This window comes from Austrofundulus limnaeus, unplaced genomic scaffold (assembly GCF_001266775.1).
Source record: "Austrofundulus limnaeus strain Quisiro unplaced genomic scaffold, Austrofundulus_limnaeus-1.0 Scaffold4, whole genome shotgun sequence".
NCBI lineage: Eukaryota > Metazoa > Chordata > Actinopteri > Cyprinodontiformes > Rivulidae > Austrofundulus > Austrofundulus limnaeus.
Genome location: NW_013952406.1, coordinates 4306688 through 4316533, shown reverse-complemented (window position 1 = coordinate 4316533; position 9846 = coordinate 4306688). Strand labels below are relative to the sequence as shown.

Genomic DNA, 9846 nt, shown 5'->3' with positions numbered 1-9846 from the left:
GGCTACCAGGACAAATAATCTTACACATTATGAAAACAAGATTATTATTCTTACACAATCAGTTCTTGTTTAGTAAATCAGTCTCAAAACAAGATATAAAAGATTTTTTTGGCTCGATGTAAGATTTTAAAACTTTGTTAGATGGACAGTTTTTGCAGTGAAACCTCCATTTCGGCTGATCATGATTTAGGATTTGAGAAGCTTCAGTAGTGAAGAAATGATCACTATTTTTTTTGGCATGAATTATGAGAAATGGTCAGGTGACTGTTTTTTTTGTAATATGCTGTGATATTACTGCTGCCTCCACAGAGTKGGACTGACTGCTTGTAGTCGCTCTGTGTTTGTGGAGGTGAAAGGTCGAACGTGTTCTCGGTATGGCAGCGCGGGTTTACAGCAGGATGCGATGGAGGTGTGACTTTACCTCAGCATGAGCTCGTAGCGTGTAATGGCAGCGGCGCTGGTGCAGGGGAAAACCTGACGCATGTTCTTCATCAGGCACAGGCAGTGCTCTGTGTACAGCCTGAAGCTGTCTGATAGCTGCCTCTCCTGGACACAGGAAGGGCCTTCTGTTATAGCTTCCGGTACACCGGCGCTGAGACATTTTTGGCTGAACCAAAAACCTTGATGAATGCCAGTGAAGGGCTGAGCTAATGAGGTGATTGTTTCTAGGCAATGAAAGTTTTTTTTTGTCTTCTATCTGGAAGCCGATAATGTAGAACCTACCAGGTCACCCCTCACAGCGGGAGGATCCCACTCTGCATCGATGGTCCTCAGGAGGCGCAGCAGCAGGGAGTAGCACACCCTCTGGTTCCGATGGTGGCTGCTGTAGCACTGCCAGCGTCTGTGGGATGGTGGGGGGAGACAAATATGCACCTTCCATCCGATGCTGCAGCTCTCAGATTTGATTTAATCAATTTGATTCCGTCAYTAATACCTACACAATTGCCTGCTGCAGAGGTGACAGATCCGTTTGCACAGCGTGGTGAGTTAGTACCGTCCATGCAGGAGGAGAAACCTGCCCGTTCCAGTTGTACGGCTCTCTCTAGAATTTCAAATAGAAGRCGACAATTTAGCTTCAGCAACACTTCAATCAGAATCAGAAGATTTATTTGTAATGGTATAAATGCCATTAGTTACATTAAARCTCCTGTATTTCTTTAAAGAATGCATTTAGCCCACTACATTTCAATAGGTTAAGGAATTATGCGTTGGTCAAATGTATGCCTGGTTCACAAGATTTTAAAATAGTCGGCTGATTTACAAAGACTGAGACTCCACACGCAACAATAAAAAAAAATCATAGCTATAACATGTTTGGTCCGACAGTGTGTGGTGGACACCTCCATGGCAGAAGACAACACACTACTGCAGATTTTACTAACGAACATTCAGATATCAGGCAGAAAATCCTGCAGGAACTCTTGAGATCAAACGTGAGCTCAGAGAAAACAAACATGGCCGACGAGGAAGCAATGGYGATAGTTTGTGGACWATATTTTCMACCAMGAAAGAACAAAACCRAAAGATGTCTCCGACATCCAYCAGACTTCCTGGTGCKCYGTGGCAGTTGTTTTGTCTTCTGTRTTTTCGATTCCCCTCYGCGTTTTCTTCTCCTTGCTTTCTGATTGGCTACACGTCACATTCATCAGGCTTYGAATTTATTTGTCCTCGGGGAACACCACACACACTGGGGTATGAAGCCAAGACAATCCAACTTGTTAAATATCACCGATTCAAGGTCAAAGCGGTCTTGACGCCCTTTTGAGAYGACTARATCACTCTGAACAYAGAGCAGAAATATCTCCTAGAATTATTTTTAGAGCYGAGCTTAAGATTGACGAAGGGCAAAATCAGGCAAAAATCTGCCTAATTATCTTGCCGTGTGAAACCGGCATAAATAAAAATGTGCAATKCACAATCTGTTGCCTCATGAGTTGTGAATGACTCTCAGCTACTATCACAACAGATTTTACCTCAATATCTTTAAAATGGGCTAAATTATAGCCTATTTTGTGTTGGCCAGTAGTGTTTAACACTGCAAAAACTGTCCATCTTGCCAAGTTTTAAAATCTTAAATTCAGCCAAAAAGTCTTTTTGATCTTGTTTTGAGACTGATTTACTAAACAAGAACTGATTGTGTAAGAATAATAATCTTGTTTTCAGAATGTGTAAGATTATTTGTCTTGTTAGTTTGAAAATTTGACTCAAATTAAGTCAAAMCKTTCTGCCAATGGAGTAAGAACATTTTTCTTGGTAAGATTCTTGAAATACTTGATTTGACTCAATTTTTTCTTATTTCAAGAATCTTACCAAGTAAAATTTTCTTACTGCATTGGAAGAGATTTTTGACTTAATTTGAGTCAAATTTTCAGACTAACAAGACAAATAATCTTACACATTCTGAAAACAAGATKATTATTCTTACACAATCAGTTCTTGTTTAGTAAATCAGTCTCAAAACTAGATGAAAAAGACATTTTGGCTGGATATACTGTAATGTTTTAAAACTTAGTTAGGTGGACATTTTTTGCATTGTGTTTCTAAGTGTTAATCAACAGCAGATGCAAATCCAGTGATTACTTTCTGAAATCTGCGTTAAAGTTCTTCCAGTGTCCAGTATTTATGAAATTTTTGCTAACATTACATTAGCTAAAAGTAGAGTTTTACAAAGGGATCTTGCACATTCAGTTAGCTCTCCGAGTACACCAGTTTTGTGTATGGTCGGTTTGCTTTAAATGRATAAGCTCATGAGATATTTTGCTAACACAACAGACCAACAAACTCAGACACACCCTGATGTAGGCAAACACACCAGTGCCTTTTTGTATTTGGTGACAAACAGTAACAATAATACAAAACATAAAGTAGCTGTAGCCGAACTGTGTTGAAATTGAAAAGCTCTGCTCACATTTTTTTAAATTTTTTTTAATCTTTCACAGCGTGGCTTCAAATATGAAAAATGTTATGTTTTGAATTAGAGACTACCTCAATAAAATGTTACAGCTAACATGGAACTATTGCAACAGCTGTCTGGTGCAACAAAAGGAAAAAAAACAGACTAATAATACATTTCAGGAAGTGTGTGTGTGTGTGTGGGGGGGTGTCCTAATATATTTGAAAATAAATTCAAAAAGCTCTTGTAAAATGAGGTTGTTTATATGTTAATCAGTAAATGTTGCACAGTAACACAGGCACAGGCTCATTTAGAGCAAACGCACATCCGTTGGAGATAAAGGGATATTTCCTTTTCACCGTGTACTTTTTTTTTTTTTCGTTTTCACAAACACTCCGAGGTCAAACTGACCCTGAACATCTCATGACTCATGTAAGAAATGAGAGGCGGAAAGTAGTGCACCCGGTGAAAACATGTTCTACATGTCAACGGGCTTCATTTTGTCAGTAAATACTGGGAGTGGATCAGACTAACCCGAACACCCAACCTGGGTTAAAATGACCTGCTTTAAGTAAGCTGGCTAAATGCATTAGCACTGAATTAAAAAAACTAAAACACATTTTTTTATGAAAAATAGGATTTAACTCACCTTCACTTGAGCATGCTCGTACTCCACAATCTGACTAAGCAGTTTCTTGTGGATGGAGACGTTTGTGTCCCTCTTAGATAAAGCTGTGTCCCTCTGAAGGTAAAGCAAACATTACAAGGCGGTCTACGTGCAGGTGGACGAGAGGAAATATTGTGCATGAAAATACCTGGCTGGTGAAGCATTTCAGAATCAGGTGACATTCTCCCTGAACTTTAGACGCACTTGATCGAGGCTCCAGTTTAAACCAGGTGTCATAGCCAACAACCGGGATCTCCTGCAAGAAGGAACCAGTGTGATTAATGTTAATATTTAATATAAAAAAATCTTATCTGTTGTTTTTTTTTTTTTGTCTATTTGTAAAATCTGTTTTGGTTTTGCTCACATTCAAAGGAATGTTGATGCATCCAAGGAAGTCATCAGCATTTTCCTCTGAGCCTGATGATGATGATCCATTAGAACGAACTGACTTTGCAATCTGCTTAAAATACCTGGGAACACATAAATATAAAGTACTTTATATAATTTCGAGTTTACTGTGCTTGTCCGGTGACATTGGTTAAAAAAACACATATCTCATAGCCACACATTACTATCTTGTGGCCACGAGATATTTAGCCCAAGTATGTAATTCATTTCTATATTAAAAAAAGGAAGTTATTTTCAAATGTGTCCATGTTAACAATCAGCAGTGTCTGCATGGAAATAACTGCAATAATTATCTTGTGGCCAGATAGGGGAGGATCAGAACAAATTGTGTCTGCAGACAAAAGGAGACCAGATCACCTGGTGGTCTATGAACAACCTTTTATGTTCAAATATGTAGTCAACTGCAATTAGATCGCTAAAGATGCATTGAAAAAAATCATGCCTGGAGTTATTTTCCTTAAAAAACAGGGTGTTTTTTCTTCAGTTGATAACCGCTCAGTTTTCACCACAGGATGATGAAACTTTGGTCCCTCGGCTTTGATTGGCATTCTCCGTTTCCTGTTAAATATGTCTGCTATTTATCAGGCTCTGTTTTCTGTTTGCACAGCTTTCCGAGCACCAAGATTTCCTCCACGTGTCTTTAAAAAGGACAAAACTCAGAAAGATCCCACGGAGTCAACAAGCAGCTTTTTTCAGCACATGCACACAAAGGCCTCTTGATTCATTAATTGCCACTTSAGGCTTTATTCGCATAAAAGAGGCCATTTCAATGACATGTTTGATGATGAGTCATCTCTTTCCTGCCACAACTGGGTGAATTAATTACTAAACAAATTACGCCTTTAGTTGTGCRCAAAATCAGAACCTGTTGCATAGCCACACATCAAAGGCACTAGTAAAACTGCTAAAATAGGTTTGAGCAAATCAGGATTCRGAGGCATTTACTGTGTGATAATGCACTGTAAATAAATAGTGAGGTCTGACCTGCCCATTCCTCGTAGACCACTGACTTCATTGAGCTTTTTGCAGGCCTCTGCAACAGATACATCATCATCATGATCCCTGTGGAAAAGAACAGACCTCAGATATTAGTACAGCTTTCAGTTTTCTTTGATCACCAATAAGCAGAACTGGAAAAATCATTTCTTCTTTCACTGAGTCAGCTCTGACCAATTTTCTCAAATTAATTATTCAAATWGTGTCAAAGTGGGTTTTTATGCTCCAAACTTACCATATGTCTAAATGCAACAGGTCGTTGTGGACATCATCTATTTCACTGAAAAACAGAAGACGAAACAGGAAAATCTCTGACTGTCGATCGTATTCATGACTAATGTTGACAAAAAACAGATTAGTCCTACTTTCACAGGAATGCCAACGCGCAGCACTGGTCACATCACTAACAGCTTTAGTGTGAAAAACAAAACTAAACAAAATCCATGTACATGACGCACATCATCCTGCGTGGTTCCTTTAGAAAATGTCAAAAGTCTGTCTCATACTCACAACACAAAGTGCTCGTCCCACACCGGGTTCAGAGTCTCCGGTTTGACTTCGGTCACCTGGATACACCTGGCAGGCAGCACCTCTTTGGTGCTGGAGCGTTTCTCCAGCTTCTCCCTCCTCTTCCTAAAGCTAAACTTCCTCTCTTTCTTCTCCTCGGTCTCCCGAGGGCTCTGGCCCACCAGGATTCCCAGCATGCAGTAGGGGTCGCTGTAACCTGTCGACACAATACGTGAACCATGACGGTTTAATGTTTTCCTTAAAGCTGCACGTTTTGAGCTTTTGAGTTGTGCTACAAACTGTTCGTTGATGGGAAGTAAATCATGTYGAATACTTTTCAGTTTGATTTTATTGTTGTGTAAAACTTATTTGGCAGCATTGTGGTTAATTGGTTAACACTGTTGCCTCACAGAAAGAAGGTCCTTGGTTCAAGCTTCCTGTTTGTTTGGGTTTTCTCTGGATAGCTACTCCAGTTTTTTCTTATAGTCTAAAAACACACATGTCTAAGCTGCCTTCAGAGCCAGAAACTGYTTGAAAAAGAGATCTGTTATCTCGATAGGATTCGCCCGGTTAAATAAATGGTAACTAATTAAAGAAACATCTCTTTTCAGAGTTGATTTAAGCTTGAAAAGRACTTACCATTTGCATCCTTGGCCATCAGGTTCTTTGCTTTCATGACCGAGACTCTCAAAGAAAAGCTGGCTCTCTGTGGAAAACAAATATCTTTTAAACGTAACAGTTAATGGCAGAAAAATAAATACTTCTAATGCACTCTAGCAGCTTTTATTCTCTTTTAACTCCATTTAACACAATATCAGAATGTACTGTACAGTAAGAATTTATTAAATCGATTTCGTGTGCAAGTCTCAAGGTAAAAAAAAATCAAAAGGGCTCATAGTTCTTCACAGTTATTATTGAAAAAGGCCCAGGAAGTCAAGTAAAAGCAAACAAAAAAAGAGGTTTTTGGATGATGAAGGTCTCCATTTTTCACACAAAACATCTTCACAGAAACCAGCACACTCCAACTGAGTAAGTAATGTTTTCATTCTGAAAGTCAAAAGATACAAAAACTGCACAAAAAAGCACCAAAAAACAAAAACATAATATAAAACAACAGAGAAGTTATTTTTCTCATTTCTCTCTGAAGCGAGGTTGAAATGTCAGCATTACATGTTCTCCTTAAATGTTAAAATAAGAAATATCTTGTGCAATAAATCTACAACTCCAATTCTGAAATAGTTGGGCCATGAATAAAAATGGAATACAATGATTTGCAAATCTTGAACAAATATATTTTAATCACAATAAAACATGATAAACACTGCTTTGCCAGATGTGAAAGCAACTCACGCATAAGCACTAATGCAGCCCCATACCATCAGAGAGGCAGAAATTTGAACTGTGCATGGATTACAGGCCAGACAGTTCCTCTTTTCCTTAGTACTGAGGACGCTGTTTCCAAAAAAGAACATTGGTTCATTTGACCATAAAACAGCCTCCCACCTTCAGTTCATTTTAAATGAACTTTGACCCAGAGAAGATTCATGGATGATTTCTTCTCTGCATGATAGAGCTTTAACCAGCATTTAGGGATCACATGAGGGGCTTAAAATCAAAGGCATCAAAAATATGGTATGATTTGCTTTATGTATAGTTTTTCTTTAAATTTTTGCCAACATCTCATCTTCTTCTTTTTTTTTTTGGAATTATGCTTGTGTAAAAATAACATTGTGTTCATAGTTTGTGAGCATTTTCCCCTTTAACAGTGCCATTTACATTTTTAGTGAAATTCTACATGCAAAGTTTTGTGAACAAACTCTCACCTTTGCTTCCTGAACTTTTTGAAGAACAATGTCATGTTCCTCCTCACCCATATCAAACACCTCGGAAAGACAGACAGTAAAAAAAATATACATATATTTAATGTAATAAATAGCAAAATACATGAAACTGTGCTCCTCAGACCAGAAAAAAAACATCAAAAGCACTATTTAAAAGTATTTTATTCTGTGTCCTTGCTTGTACCTGAGCTGTTAAGAACATAGAAAAAAAAAACTCCCACTCCAGACAAAGGAGAGGCTACAATCCTGAGCAGGGCATAATCACAGCTGAATATCAGTACACAGTGTGACTGGGCTTTGATGTTTAATCAGTTTTGAGCCAAGAGCATCTGCTCAGATTTTAACAGCCTCCACACGATAAATAACACTCTCTGGGAAACAACCATCAGTGTTACTGGCTGGGATTTAATGGGGCTCTAGAAATACAGTCTGTTCTGTTCATGATTATTACGCGGCAGAGAGAGGGATACCTTCAGCAGGTAGGCAAACAGCTCATCATCGCCTTTCACGTGTTCTGGAGGAGGCACGCCGACCCTGTTGACCACCGTGTACAAACCTTCCTCATAAAGCAGATCCAGCTACATGAAAACAAATTCCACTTAATAACCACCTTTCAAAAACAAATGCAGGCTCTCCTTCATCTTTTGATTTTCTGCTTTGCTGCACATTCAAAGCAGGGTTAAAAGCCTCAAATCTTAAAGTGACTTTTGAAACATAATCCTTCRGCGAAAGGAAAATTACAAAAACAAGACCACGCACCTCTGTCCTGCTGATTTTTTCAGGAATAAAGGCTTGGTCCACATGCTCTTGTGGTGGTGGCACCGTGCAGGCCCCTCTCTGACACTGGAAAGAAACAAAACCTCTTTAGATTACACAAAACACGAAGGCGAGGCAAGATGGCGGAGGAGTGAGACGTGTGTCGCGTGGGCTCCCACTCTGACTTGTTCAGTTTGTGGTTCTATACTAAATGTCCTTGCTTTTTTTAAACATTTGGTCCGTTCGGACTCGATCCCTGAGTGATTCTTGTCTGGAAGAATAGAAGAATGGCGACAAACTYGAGGAAAGGTAAACATTCTAGCTCGACGGCTGTTAGACCAGACGCCGCCTCGGAGCTAACTGCAGCTAAAGCCGGACCTTTGACGCCCTCCTCTCCCTCCCGCAGCGAGGCGGACACACTCCCCTTGAAGTCTGACATTCTTGCCGCTATAAAAACCGATCTCTCATCTGTGATCAAATCCGAAATAAAAGCGGCTTTGGCTGAAGAGTTCACTCTTATTAAAGGGGAGCTACAAGCGGTGAGAGCTGAGGTGGCTAATGGCACGATGCTACTGCGCGCAGATCTGGATCACGTTAAACAGAGCGTTAAAGAAGTGGAGGATGGYTTGTCAACCTGGTCTGACGAGGTTGTTTCTCTGCGCGCCACCGTGTTGGAACTGAAAGAAGAAGTCGGTGGGCTCAAAAGGAAGTGTGACGATATGGAAGGGCGCATGAGAAGGTGCAATGTGCAGATTATTGGAGTTCCWGARACGCCAGAATCCAGCTCCAMTWCASCAGTGGCTAAACTGCTAGCAGAGGTTCTACAGATGGATAAAGAGCCACTGGTTGACCGAGCCCATCGCTCTCCAGGTGGAAACAGGTAGGCAATAAGCTAATAGTGCTAAGCTGCACTATTATCAAGAATGTGTGGAAATACTACGTCGGGCTCGGAGTCGCGGTCCTCTTCGTTTTAAAGAATCACCGGTCATCATCACATCTGACTACACGGCAGCTGTGGCCAAGGCTCGAGCGGCGTTTACGGAGGTGAGGAGGCTCCTTCGCAACCGACGTGATGTTCGCTATGGCCTGCTTTTTCCTGCACGGCTCCGCATCTCTCATGGGGAGGAAAACAAGGAGTTCCTGGATGCCAATAAACCAAAGGACTACGTTAAAAAGAGAATCATCTCGGCGATGGACAGCGAGGACCGGCGTTGACCGCAGGTCCAATCTTCATTGATCCATTATGACTGTCAGGTTGTAATGAACCTTTCAACTTTATGTCCCGCATTATACCTTGTTTAATTTTAAACATTATTCTCAGGGACRACATTCCTCTTTTTGTTCTTTGTTCGAGAGTTTCACAGGGGGATCCAGATCTTGGTTAGTGATTTATTTATCAGTGCTGCAAGGAGCATAARCAGTAATAATATTTTAAAGTAAGGGAACCCCTTTTTTTTTGTTATTGTTATTTAGTTGTGGCGGGAGTCCAGACAGGGAGTTAAGCCCCCCAGTATAAGCACAAATGTGTGGATTTTTTGTTTGTTGGGTTCTCCGTTTTTTTTTAGGAGAAAGGGGTGGGACTATACCGGATCTATTTGTTTTGAGAATGTCTTTTTCAGGTTATTTTTTTGTGATGGTTTGTGGATATTGCACAACAGTCCGATTGACCATACATGAGCAGTTCTAATATTAACAGGTTCCTCAACAGTCACCCAGTTAACTGTGTGAGTTGGAATGTGAAATCCCTCAATGGTCCAGTGAAATTTAGGAAAGTTATG

At 40.1% G+C, this 9846-nt stretch overlaps 1 protein-coding gene across 1 annotated transcript in view; it reads right to left on the bottom strand.

Moving 5' to 3' along the window:
* Window positions 1-9846, bottom strand: part of baiap3 (BAI1 associated protein 3) — a gene marked incomplete at its 5' end in the record, with an annotated part of 42592 nt that overhangs the window by 12658 nt on the left and 20088 nt on the right. Inside the window, 13 exon segments of the mRNA XM_014023882.1 lie at window positions 422-546; window positions 724-841; window positions 939-1042; window positions 3543-3635; window positions 3709-3816; window positions 3925-4030; window positions 4953-5030; window positions 5200-5244; window positions 5475-5688; window positions 6111-6177; window positions 7295-7354; window positions 7783-7890; window positions 8072-8155. Coding sequence (XP_013879336.1) covers window positions 422-546; window positions 724-841; window positions 939-1042; window positions 3543-3635; window positions 3709-3816; window positions 3925-4030; window positions 4953-5030; window positions 5200-5244; window positions 5475-5688; window positions 6111-6177; window positions 7295-7354; window positions 7783-7890; window positions 8072-8155 — 1310 coding nt within the window.